This window comes from Pongo pygmaeus, chromosome 12, assembly GCF_028885625.2.
Source record: "Pongo pygmaeus isolate AG05252 chromosome 12, NHGRI_mPonPyg2-v2.0_pri, whole genome shotgun sequence".
Lineage (NCBI taxonomy): Eukaryota > Metazoa > Chordata > Mammalia > Primates > Hominidae > Pongo > Pongo pygmaeus.
This window is the reverse complement of record NC_072385.2, coordinates 96,978,361-96,992,067: the sequence shown is the minus strand read 5'-3', so window position 1 is coordinate 96,992,067 and position 13,707 is coordinate 96,978,361. Positions and strand designations below refer to the sequence as shown.

General features: G+C 37.9%; 1 protein-coding gene and 1 pseudogene across 3 annotated transcripts in view; both read right to left on the bottom strand.

Moving 5' to 3' along the window:
* Positions 1-13,707, bottom strand: part of STRN (striatin) — a 123,217-nt gene that overhangs the window by 21,245 nt on the left and 88,265 nt on the right. For all 3 annotated transcript variants that reach the window (XM_063648814.1, XM_054474891.2, XM_054474892.2), the window contains 3 exons: positions 12,804-12,940; positions 4,461-4,636; positions 2,731-2,778 (listed from right to left, as the gene is read on the bottom strand). In XM_063648814.1, the coding sequence (XP_063504884.1) occupies positions 2,731-2,778; positions 4,461-4,636; positions 12,804-12,940 (361 nt within the window). The remainder of the gene's footprint in view (positions 1-2,730; positions 2,779-4,460; positions 4,637-12,803; positions 12,941-13,707) is intronic.
* On the bottom strand, positions 2,315-2,412 carry LOC129030933 (U6 spliceosomal RNA; annotated as a pseudogene).

Genomic DNA, 13,707 nt, shown 5'->3' with positions numbered 1-13,707 from the left:
AGTTGTGAATCCACCTCAACCTGGGCTTTTTCTTGTTGGTAAGCTTTTTATTACTGATTCAATTTCAGAACTCATTATTGGTCTGTTCACAGTTAGAATTTCTTCCTGGTTTAGTCTTGGGATGTTGTTTCCAGGAATTTATCCATTTCTTCTACGTTTTCTAGTTTGTGTGCATAGAGGTGTTCATAATAGTTTCTGGGTGGTTTTTGTATTTCTGTGGGGTTGGTGGTAATATTACATTTATCATTTCTGGTTGTGTTTATTTGGATCTTCTCTTTTTTTCTTTATTAGTTTAGCTAGTGGTCTACCTATTTTATTCTTTCGAAGAACCAACTTCTGGTTTCAATGATCTTTTATACAGTTTTTTTGTGTCTCAATTTCATTCAGTTCCGCTCTGAGTTTGGTTATTTCTTGTCTTCTGCTAGCTTTGGGGTTGGTTTTCTCTTGTGTGTGATGTTAAGTTGTTAATGTGAGATCTAACTTTTTTTTGAGATGGAATCTCACTCTGCAGCCCAGGTTGGAGTGCAGTGGTGGTATATTGGCTCACCGCAACCTCTGCCTCCTGGGTTCAAGCAATTCTCCTGCCTCAGCCTCCTGAGTAGCTGGGATTACAGGCACACGCCACTGCGCTCAGCTAATTTTTATATTTTTAGTAGAGATGGGGTTTCACCATGTTGGCCAGGCTAGTCTCAAACTCCTGACCTTGTGATCCACCCGCCTCAACCTCCCAAAGTGCTGGAATTACAGGTGTGAGCCAATGCACTGGCCGATATATTTCTAATTTTTTGATGTGGGTGTTTAGCACCATAAATTTCCCTCTCAACACAGAATTTCCCAGAGATTCTGGTATGTTGTAGCTTTGGTTTCATTAGTTTCAAAGAATTTCTTGATTTTTGCCTTAATTTCATTATTTACCAATAAGTCATTCAGGAGCTGGTTAATTTCCATGTAACTGTATGGTTTTGAGCAATCCTGGTATTGATTTCTATTATTTATTTATTTGAGACAGGGTATCGCTCGCTCTGTTTCCCAGGCTGGTGTGCAATGGCATGACCTCAGCTCACTGCAAACTCCACCTCCCGGGCTCAATTCATCCTCCCACCTCAACCCCCTAAGAAGCTGAGACTACAGGAATACGTCACCACTAGTGGCTGATTTTTGTATTTTTTGTAGAGATGGGGTTCTGCCATGTTGCCCAGGCTGGTCCAGAACTTCTAAGCTCATGCAATCTGCCCGCCTCAGCTTCTCAAAGTGCTGAGATTACAAGCATGAGCCCCTGCACCCAGCCACTGACTTTTATTTTTATTGTGTTTGGTCTGAGAGTGTGGTTGGTATGATTTCAGTTTTTCTAAATTTGCCGAGAAGTGTTTAACGGTCAGGAGTGTGGCTGATTTTAGAATATGTGCCATGTACGAATGAGAAGAATGTATATTCTGTTGTTTTGCAGTGGAGAGTTCTGTAGATATGTTAGGTCCATTTGGTCAAGCATCAAGTTCAGGTCCCGAATATTTTAGTTTTCCGCCTTGATGATCTAATACATCAGTGGGGTGTTAAAGTCTCCCACTATTATTGTATAGTTATATAAATCTTTTTGACAGTCTCCAAGAATTTATGAATCTGGGTGCTCCTATGTTGGGTGCATATATATTTAAGATAGTTAAGAATTTTCTTGAATTGAATCCTTTACTGTCATGTAATGCCCTTCTTTGTCTTTACTGATCTTTGTTGGTTTAAACTGTTTTGTCTGAAATTAGAGTAGCAACTCCTGCTTTTTTCTGTTTTCCATTTGCTTGGTTGATTGTTCTTCATCCCTTTTCTCTGAGCCTATGGGTGTTAACTGCATGTGAGGTGGGTCGCTTAAAGATAGAATACAGTTGGGTCTTGCTTCTTTATGCAACTTGCCACCGTATGCCTTTTAATTGGGGCATTTAGCCCTTTTACATTCAAGGTTAACACTGATATGTGCCCATTTGATCCTGTCATCATGTTAGCTGGTTATTACACATACTTGATTGTGTAGTTGCTATAAAGTATCAACGGTCTATGTAACTAATTGTGTTTTTGTGGTGGCTGGTAATATTCTTTTGTTTCCATGTTTAGAAAAATATGAAACCCTTCGGCCAGGCACCTGTAATCCTAGCACTTTGGGAGGCTGTGGTGGGTGGATCACTTGAGGTCAAGAGTTCAAGCCCAGGAGTTCACAACCACCCTGGCCAACAGTGTAAAACCTTGTATCCACTGGATCATGCCACTGCACTCCAGCCTGGGCAACAGAGCGAGACCCCGTCTCAAAAAACAAAAAGAAAAGAAAAAGAAAAATATGGAACCCTTCGTGAATCTGTGTTATCCTTGTACTGAGGCCTTGCTAATCTCTGTATCTTTCCAATTGTAGGGTATCTACTACCAAAGCAGGCACTTGAATATTTTAATCCAGATTATATGAGGAAAAAAAGTTGGAATTTCTAATATTTAAGCCTAGTTGGCTCTAGTTTAAAGATATAAATATGTACCTCACTTAAACATCATGTAAATAAAATCTAATTTAAGCACAAATCCCTATTTGGCAATGATGAACTTGGTTTTAGCATTATATTATCTGCCAAATTCCTTTACATTAAAAAAACACTCCTAAATACAAAGAATACCTAGTAAGTGAAAGAAAATAAAATATCCTAACCAGGCTATTTTACAAAGATATCGGTTTAAAATAAAGAAAAAGCATATACTTACTTATGGGCTCTGAATGTATAGATAGGTTCTACATCAAGAGAAGTGCTCCTAAATCAGAGAGAGATGACTTTACCATTCTAAGTTTCAGTAAACAGTATAATTAAATATATGTCATAAAATTGCCTTTAAAAATACAAACATTATGGGAATATACCATTCTCAACTACACAATACATAAGAAAGCTTACTTAACACCAATTATACTTTCATGGCATCAAGAAACAAGATTCTTATTTAGTAATAATATCTTGTTACAGTATTTTTAGCCCTGTCATAATCTATTTGACTAAAGGGAAAGACAGCTTCATTCAAGAGAAACAACATGAGCTTTGAAGAGATAAATTTCTGAACTCAATTTCCAGTTCTGTCACTAATTGGCTAACTTTAAGCAAATTATTTAATCTTTCAGAGCTTCAGATTACTCCGTTTAAAACAAAACAGAAAAATGGGAATAACACCAAATAATCACAGGATTAAATAGGATTCTACAATTTAAAAAACACCCCAGGACACAATCATGCACATAGTAGGATATCAGCCAATGGTACTTTTATTTCCTTGCCTTTCCAATAAGGATAATACGTCTATCCTTCATACTGAAGAGACTGTCCAAATTATCAGTTTATTCATTACTCAGAACACCATTATTATAGGTACACTATACCCTAATACTGGCTATGACTTTGATGGAAACTGGATTTAAAGTCACGTACTTACCGTTTTCTACATTGTACTGCAGTTATGCATAGACATGTTATCTCACAATGTAACCAGTAAACTATTTTTCTCTTCTGAAAACACCTAATCTATGTGAAAGTCCATCTAGTTTTAGCAATATCTAGTTGAGCTATCTGAAGCAGACTGATAAATCAAGTATTTCATCTACCCTATGTATGACACAGCATGAATGACACTGATCTCTCTTAAGCCAGGCAATAGATCTCCTCCATTAGTAGTAAAACTTTTGTAACCTCCTCTATTTGATGTTCAGTGATGACTTATAATAACAAAGTGCCTAACACTGCAAAAGGGTCTTTGCTGGCAGATGCTGGTTCTTTTTTTTTTTTTGACATGTGACCCAAAGGAGTGGAGCTCTGATAAGGACCCAAGCAAGCAGAATCAGATTTAGCTATGTGACTTTTAAAGGGTTTATACTAACTCATGTCTATCCATGCTTAGAAAGGAACTAAAGGGCCAAGGCGAGCACTAGCAGTTATGTTAGCCTCTGAGTCTAGACATATTGGTGGGTATGGAAAGTACCTAAAGTCTCAAGGCCAAAAGGCAAGACCAAGATCCTCCACCCATCCCAGTGAGGCTTTTCTCTGCTCGATCCCATAAGTCTAAATCTAGTAAACAATGGGGCAAGGTGGAGGTGGAGATTCGATTATTTTAAAGATGTATATACCTGTTTATAAGAACAGTCCAAACCTTCAGTATGGATAAGGGGCTCCCCAAATATAGCAGCCATTTAAAAATACTGTTATGTATAAAGACCATAATCAGTATTCACAAACCCTGGTGAAAGCAACAGATAATACCATATCTTCCTAAGCATCAGTTTTCTAACCTAGCATTAGGTTGTATAAATGGAAAAACACAATAAATTACATGACATGGAAGAAAGAACTAAAAGAAATATCGGAAATTTAACAGAAATAATAAAATATGTAGTTTTCTGCTGAAAATGTTACTTAAAATATTCAAATATTGTTAAAGTAGAATATTCTCACTTTTTGGCTGGGGCTGTTTTCTGTAAATTCCACATTTTTAATGTGTGATCCTCTGATGCTGTTATCAAAACAGGCTCAATGGGATGGAAAGCAAGGGCTCGGATGCCATCAAAGTGACTTCTCAATGTAAACTTAGGGTTCCATGTCTTCCTCAATGCATCTTTATTGTTTGCTATCTATTAAAGAAACAAAACAAAGATATCTACACACTTAGTTAAGGACAGGGGAAAAAATTTGCATTTCAACATTAATTCTTGCTGATTTGTCAATAAATGATCACTTTGCAATTTTTAAAACAATATAATTTTTATATGTAAATAACCAAACCACGAAGCAAAATTAGCAATAACCCAACACTAGTTTTCTTTGAAGAAATATGAAAGGTGTATTACAAAAACAATTAACATAATTCAATATAAAAAGTGAATTAAATTATATAAAATAGATCTTACTAGGATGATAAATAAGACCAAGTAATTTAACACAAATTACAGTATACAAGTATAATTTTGGGTAACAGTTGAAAAACTAAGTTATCTTTAAACCTGCTAACATTTTAAAATATCATACTTTCGAGATTTTAAATACTTTCTAATAGCTAAATTTTCTTCATCAAACTGGAGGCAAAGTTTATAAACTGGAAACATAAAATGTTAAAAATGGAAGAGATAACACAAAGAATGCGTTCTACTGGTAAAACACACACATGTTCTTTCCCTCCGTGGTAACTCAATCTCAAAAATGAAAAAAAAAAAGCATTATTTTTTCATTCCAATTATATAACAGAAAAGCTAAAGAGGTAGATTATATTTGATTTTACACTAGCACCACAGGGTATGAATTCTTCACACTCCAAGGCTAGCAATCAGACTAAGTTTAAATAAGGGTAGCAAAAGTACAATCATGAGCCACATAACTACATTTTGGTCAACAATGGACCACATATATGATGCTGGTCCCATAAAATAATAATGGACCTGAAAAATTCCTATAGTAACATCATAGCTGTTTTAATGTTGTAGCACAATACATTACTCACATGTTTGTGGTGATGCTGGTGTAAACAAACCTATTTGTGCTGCCAGTGGTATTAAAATCTAGCACGTATAATTATGTACAGAATACAATACTGGATAATGATAATAAACTGCTGTTACTGGCTTATGTATTATAATTTTTATTCTACAGTATATTCCTTCTACTTATTTTTTAAAAGTTAACTGTAAAACAGCTTTAGACAGGTTAGAAGGCACTGTTATCACAAAAGATGACAGCTCCATGACTGTGACTGCCCCTGAAGACCTTCTAGTGGGACAAGATGTGGAGGTAGAAGAGAGTGATACTGACGATCCTGACTCTGTATAGGCCTAGGTTAATATGCGTGTATGTGTATTCATTCTTAACAAAAAAGTTAAAAAGTAAAATAAACATTAAAAATTTTAAAAATAGGAAAAAGCTTATAGAATACGGATATAAAGGAAGAGAATATTCTTCTACAGCTATACAATGTGTTTGTGTTTTAAGCTGTGTCAAAATGTTTTTAAAAATTCAGTTTATAAAGTAAAAAATTATAGTAAGCGAAGTCTAATTTATTACTGAAGGAAATTTTTTATATATAATTTAGCACAGCTTAGGTGTACAGTGTTTACAAAGTCAATGGTAGTGTACAGTAATGTCCTAGACCTTCACATTCACTCATCACTCACTCACTGACTCATTCAGAGCAACTTTTAGTCCTGCAAGCGCCATTCGTGATAAGTGTCCTACACAAGTGTACCATTTTAAAATTTTACACTGTATTTTTACTGCACCTTTTCTATGTTTAGACATGTTTAGATACTTACCATTGTGTTACAGTTGCCTACAGTACAGTAACATGCTGTATAGATTTGTAAAGCCTATGCCATTTAGGCTTGTAAGTACACTCTATGATGTTTGCACAACAATGAAATCACCTAATGAACCCATTTCTCAGAATGTATCCCTATCATTAAGCAATGTATGACTGTATTGGTTAAAGACTGGAGAAATACTACTTATTTACAAATGACAAAAATACAGCAATACTAACAATAGCTGTTATTTTGGGCATTATTCATTATTTTGACCATTACTGAAAATACGTTATATGCATTAACTCACTTAATCCTCAAAATAACTCTATGAAGAAGGAATTAACAGTATCTCTACTTTACAGACTAGACACATCAGGAAAAGAGAAGTTAAGTGACTTGCCCAAAGAACCCCGCTAGTAAGTGGAAGGGCCTGGATTCAAACCCAAGCAGTCTGAATTTAGAAGTTACCCTCAATAAAACATCTGCAGAAAAAAAAATGGATAGAACATGTCAAATCAGGATAACAAGAGAACATAAAATACATCATCAAAGGAACTACTGTAACTACTGGGGCTGGTTATTCTGGAAGAAGAAAAGTTGAATTGAATCATGTCTGCTCTTTTTAAGCACCTGAAAGGCTTTCATGTGAAAGAGCAATCAAATTCCTTCTGAACGTCTTAATGTGGTAGGCAGCCACTAAGATGGCCCCAATCAGCCCCACTTCCTTATAGGTAAACCTTATATAGTTCCCTCCCCCATTATGGGGTTGGTCTCTGTCACCAACAGAATATAGCAGAAGTGATAACAAGTTGTAACATCTTCCATCTTGGGTGTTCTTGCTCTTTCTCTTTTCACATGCACTAACATTGGGGGAAGCCAGCTGCCATGCTGAAAAGCCCATGGAGAGACCTATGTGGTGAGGAACTAAAGTCTCCACCAATAGCCAGCAAAGAACCAAGGCCTCTCAACAACCACAGGAAGAGCTTGAAAGCAGATCCACCCCACAAGTCAAGTCTTCAGGTGATACTGCAGCTCTGGCCAACATCTTGATTGCAACTACATTGGAGACCCTAAGACAGAATCACCTGGCTAAACTGCTTCTGTATTCCTGACCCACAGAAACTATGAAGATAATAAATGTTTTTTGTTTTAAGCTACTAAGTTTTGGCATAATTTGTTACATAGCCATAGGTTACTGGTATTATTATGAAACCAGGAACTACTTTTGGAAACCAAGTGACAGACCTAACATCAAGTTTTCTAACAATTAAAAGCTATGAAAAAAGAATGAGCTTTATCTGGAGAGAGGACTAAGTTCCATTACATACTGGATAAACTCTTTGTGGGGACAGAACAGAGGGAACAAAAGTTATCTAATGGGAACTTCTGCTTCTAGCCATGACAAATCAGGTAATTGGGACCACCTCTGCACTAAGGACAAGTAGAAAAGCAGAATTAAACATAAAAAACAGAGAAAAAATACTGAAGAAAAACCAGGCCAAAATCCAGAGAACAGAGGCCTAAAAGGTGAGCCCAATATTTGGGCTGTTTTCCCCCAGACACTGTTTACTGATTCCAGAGGGGATGGCTGAGAAGCCGAGCAGTTTTTCTGACAGATTTGAAGTGTCGTGGGGATACAAATTGATGAACCTGCCATGACAGTGGGGCTCAGTAAGTCACTTTGCTTTGGGTTATGATTTCAAAGGGTGGCATCCTACACATAAGGGTAAACTAGAAAAAGCCAAGCTTGCAGGGACTGTAAAAATTTAAAATGGAATAAAGCGATCCCAGATCCCAGAGGTAGTGGCTGCATACATCTGAGAAAAGCAATTTAAATTATAGCATTTGGTCTGAAGGTATTTCTACAGACAACTTTTCAAATAACAGTTTCTTGAAAATAAAAATAATTATGTACATAAGGATGTAAGACAATATAACTGAAAATGAGCAGAAACAACACATAACAGTAAAAGAACTACAGAGTTTCCAATTCAACTTTAAAATAATCATGCTTTAGCTGGGCGTACTGGTGAACATCTGCAGCCCCAGCTACTCAAGAGGCTGAGATGGGAGGAGAGCCTGAGCCCAGAAGGCAGAAGTTGCAGTGAGTCAAGATCACACCATTGCACACCAGCCTGGGTAAGAGAGTAAGATTCTGTCTCAAAAAAATTAATAATAATAATAATGTTGATTATGTTCAAGGAGATAAAAGACAAGATTGAAAATTTTGGAAGAAATCTGTAAACAATCTAAAAAAAAGAATTCGGCCAGGCGCGGTGGCTCACACCTGTAATCCCAGCACTTTGGGAGGCCGAGGCGGGTGGATGATGAGGTCAGGAGATCGAGACCATCCTGACCAACACGGTGAAACCCTGTCTCTACTAAGAATACAAAAATTAGCTGGGCATGGTGGTATGTGCCTGTAATCTCAGCTACCAGGGAGGCTGAGGCAGGAGAATTGCTTGAACCCGGGAGGCAGAGGCTGCAGTGAGCCGAGATTACGCCACTGCACTCCAGCCTGGCGACAAAGCGAGACTCCACCTCAAAAAAAAAAAAAAAATTCAAGAAGCAAAAACCAGCCAGATGCTGTGGCTCACACCTATAATCCCAGCACTTTGGGAGGCAGAGTCGGGCGGATCACAAGGTCAGGAGATCAAGACCATCCTGGCTAACACGATGAAAACCCCATCTCTACTAAAAATACAAAAAAAAAAAAAAAAAAAAATTAGCTGGGCGTGGTGGTGGGCACCTGCAGTCCCAGCTACACGGAAGGCTGAGGCAGGAGAAGGGCATGAACCCGGGAGGCGGAGCTTGCAGTCAGCTGAGATCGCGCCACTGCACTACAGCCTGGGCGACAGAGCAAAACTCTGTCTCAAAAAAAAAAAAAAAAAAAGCAAAAACTGTAAGACCTCAATAGATGGGCTTAACTACTGACTACAGATTACTGAAGAGACAATTAGTGAACTGAAAGATGAATCATAAAAAAAATAAAGAAGGGGAACAGGAGACAGAGGTCACAGGAAGAAGAGGAAGAAGGTATAACACACATGTAACTATGTTCCAAAAAGAGAAGAGAGAGAGAGAGGTGCAAGAGTGGTACTCGAAGAGAAATGGCTGAGAACTTTACAAAAGTGATGAAAATATATCAAGCCATAAAGATTTAAGAACTTCAAGAAACTTAAATAAAAAGGAAAACAAACCTTGGCTAAAAAAAAAAGACACAGATAATAATAGTGAAAAAAATCAGACTACCATTAAATGTCCAACAACAGATATGATAGTTGACCTTAGCAGAAAACATAAAAACAAAGACAGTAAAATACTATGTTTAGAGTAAAAAAATAAAAAAAAAAAAAACACCTCTGCCAACTAGAATTCAATATGCAATCACAGTTGACCCACTCAGGCTAAACAAACATATTTCAGAAAACAGGACACAGTGAGAACTGGATACCAACAGACCTTCACTAAAGAGAAATACTAAACGTTCTCAGGTGAAAAGAAAGTGATCCCAGATGGACAGTCAGACATGCAGAAAAGAATTTTAAAAAGCAGAATGTGTAAAGGATAATGTAAAATGTAAAATAAATAATCCTAACTGAATATAGAGTGTACAAAACAATAATTTTCTTTTAGAAGATAAACATATTCAGAAATGTGTAACAAGAATGACATATAAGTAGGGTGGGAATTAAGAATTAAAAGCATTATAAGGTCTTTGCATAGAAAATTTTGATAAAGATGTATGTGATACTCTCTAGGGTACCCATTGAAGAGTAACAAACGAGTGTAGAAATTCCAAGTAGTAGAAAGGTGGAAGGTTAAATAAAAAATAATCTACCCCAGCCAGGCACGATGGCTCGCTCATGCCTGTAATCCCAGCACTCTGTGAGGCTGAGGGGGGCAGATTGCTTGAGCCCAGCAGTTCAAGACCAGCCTAGGCAGTATAGCAAGATCCCGTCTATACAAAAAATTAAAAAGCCAGGCATGGTGGCGCACACCTATGGTCCCAGCTACTTGGGAGGCTGAGGTGGGAGGATGGCTTAAGCCTAGAAGGTCAAGGCTACAGTGAGCTGTGATCACACTACTGCATTCCATCCTGGGCAGCAGAGTGAGACTCTGCCTCAAAAAAAAAAAAAAAAAGATTGAATGCTCCAATTAAAAGACAAAGGTTATCAAAAATTACCAAAAAAAAAGCAAAAATCAACTTAACAGTGTTTTAAAAAGACAAACATGAAATATAAGGCAACAAAAACATTGGAAATAGAAATGATTTTTTTTTTTTTTTTTTTTGAGAGGCAGTCTCGCTCTATTGCCCAGGCTGGAGTGCGGTGGCACAATCTCGGCTCACTGCAAACTCTGCCTCCCGGGTTCACGCCATTCTCCTGCCTCAGCCTTCTGAGCAGCTGGGACTACAGGCGCCCACCACAACGCCTGGCTAGTTTTTTTGTATTTTTAGTAGAGACAGGGTTTCACTGTGTTAGCCAGGATGGTCTCGATCTCCTGACCTCGTGATCCGCCCGCCTCGGCCTCCCAAAGTGCTGGGATTACAGGTGTGAGCCACCGCACCTGGCTTAGAAATGATTTTTTAAAAATCTTTATCAGGTCAGGCATGGTGGTTCACACCTGTAAACCCAGCATTTTTGGGGAGGCTGAGGCAGGTGAACTGCTTGAGCTTAGGAGTTTGAGACCAGCCTGAGCAATATGGCAAAAGCCTGTCTCTACCAAAAATAAAAGAAAGTACCTGGGTGTGATGGGGCGTGCCTATGGTCCCAGCTACTTGGGAGGCTGAGACGGGAGGATCATTTGAGCCCGGCAGGGCGGAGGGAGCAGTGAGCTGAGATCAAGCCACTGCACTCCAGCCTGGGTGACCAAGTGAGACTCTGCCTTAAAAAAAAAATTTTTTTTTGTAAATCTGTATCATATTTATGGAGAATGGAGTGCAAGGAGCCCATTTAGATTAGATGGTTATTGTAGTAGCTCTGGCTAAGAAAAAAATGGACCAGGATAGAAAGTGAAAAGTAGTATATGGATTTCAACTGTTTTTGGAGGTAGAACCCAAAAGACTTACTAATGGGCTTAGCAAAGAGGTTGGGAGTTTTTTTATCTGTATGAAGAGGAGTGGGTGGTAAGCATTATTCTTTGGAGTGCTTCTTTACCATACCTATGGTTTGCTTAGGCATCCATCCTACATCCCCTGTATGGTGCATGTGCTGCAACAGATACATTGTGTTTTCCAACAGAGATCATAAACTATCAAAGTGAGAGGAATTTAATGAAATAAGGCAGGTTATAAATACTTCACCTATGACATAAGCAACTATTTTTCTAATAAATTATTTATTGTGATGAGCAATTATAAACATATTTTTTTTTTTTTGAGGCGGAGTCTTGCTCTGCCGCCCGGCTGGAGTATAGTGGCGAGATCTCGGCTCACTGCAAGCTCCACCTCCCGAGTTCACGCCATTCTCCTGCCTCAGCCTCCCGAGTAGCTGGGACTACAGGCACCCGCCACCATGCCCGGCTAATTTTTTGTATTTTTAATAGAGACGGGGTTTCACCGTGTGACCCAGGATGGTCCCGATCTCCTGACCTCGTGATCCACCCGCCTTGGCCTCCCAAAGTGCTGGGATTACAGGCATGAGCCACCGCGCCCAGCCCTATAAACACATTTATTAAACAATTATGTTTGGAATTAAGTAAATGTATGCCCAAAGGTACAAAGATTTCAATTTTGGTCCAAATCTCTGATGGGTCAGCCTTAACATCTGGAAAGCACACTGTATATATACATCCATGCCTACTAATAATTAAAATATCTTCTCAACAGGATATTGACTAGTGTACTAAAGAAGCAAGGCAAATATTGTTTAGGTAGGCATGAATTACAACTAATTGCTGGTGCCCTAAAAAAGAAAACAAAATCCAAATTTGGTAACGGAAAAAGGAATTCTTTCCCCTATCAAAAACCAATAAACAAATCATACTAAATTATGGATTTAGGTAAAGCCCAAAATTTTAATCTCTAGGTTACGGAAAAATGTTAGTTTTTCTTTATGTATCTTTCAAAGTTTGCAGTGAAAACTGAACCAAGTTCTATACTTGTAAAGAAGTTTTACCATTGCCTTCATTTTCTATAAAATCAACTTTTTATTTTATTTTACTTTTTTGAGATGGAGTCTCACTCTGTTGCACAGGCTGGAGTGCAGTGGTGCGATCTTGGCTCACTGCAACCTCTGCCTCCCGGGCTCAAGCAATTCTCCTGCCTTAGCCTCCCGAGTAGCTGGGATTATAGGCACCTGCCACCATGCCTGGCTAATTTTTTGTATTTTCTGTAGAGACAGTGTTTCTCCATGTTGGCCAGGCTGATTTTGAACTCCTGACCTCAAGTGATCTGCCCACCTCGGCCTCCCAAAGTGCTGGATTACAGGTGTGAGCCACCACACCCAGCCCAAGTTTTTATTTTTAAAAACCAAGTAAACACATCAAAAACAAAACTACTACTTACATCGTAAGTTAGTGAGTCTGCTTCATTGGCCACCGTAAGGCCTGCTAGTTCTCCAAGTCCCAGTTCACTTTCAAGGGCTTCATCTGCTCCCATGATGAATGACTTTCCAGAAGAAGGAGGAAATGTCAATGCTTCCACTGAAGAGGAGAGACAAAGGAAACATTAAAAAATCTCTAAGGAGCCAACATTTAGTCTCATTTGCTTGCATCAAATTTCTTATAAGTGCATGTATATACTTAATTGTTTTTAAATGCTTTTAAACACAATAAAATTCAGTGAGCAGAAAATCCTAAATAATTTATTGCTTTTTCCATATCTTAACCACAGGTAAAGGCATCAACTAATTAGAAAAGTAAAACATGAAACAAATCTAAGAATCCACTGTCCTTTCCTTTTCACTATATAGAAAAATAATGACTATAGGAAAGTAAGTTTTCCTCATCTGATATTTCATGTTAATTACCTAAACAATTTCTATTAATTACTAAATATATGTAACAAGTGCTGGTCTCATTCAAAATATAATTCATTAATTTTATAACCTAGAAGAATATAGAAAATTTCAAATGAAAATGGGTCAAACTCTAAAATGTGCCTATTTATGTGACAAAATCAATATGTGGTGTTACAAGTCAGGATTACCTCTGCCGAGCAGGAGAGGGGTAGTAATTAAAGAAAGGAAGCAACAACAGGACTTCCAGGGCCCTGGTAATGTTCTACTTTTTGACCTAAGGGGTGGTGACATGGGAGGGTAATAATTCTATCTTGATGACAATTCACTGAGCTGTACCCTTACGATATCAGCACTCTTCTGTAGGTATATTATAGTTCATCTAAAAATGTTTACTTCAGATTATATTTCTTATTTCTTTTTTTTTATGTTTTTTTCTGAGACAGAGTCTCG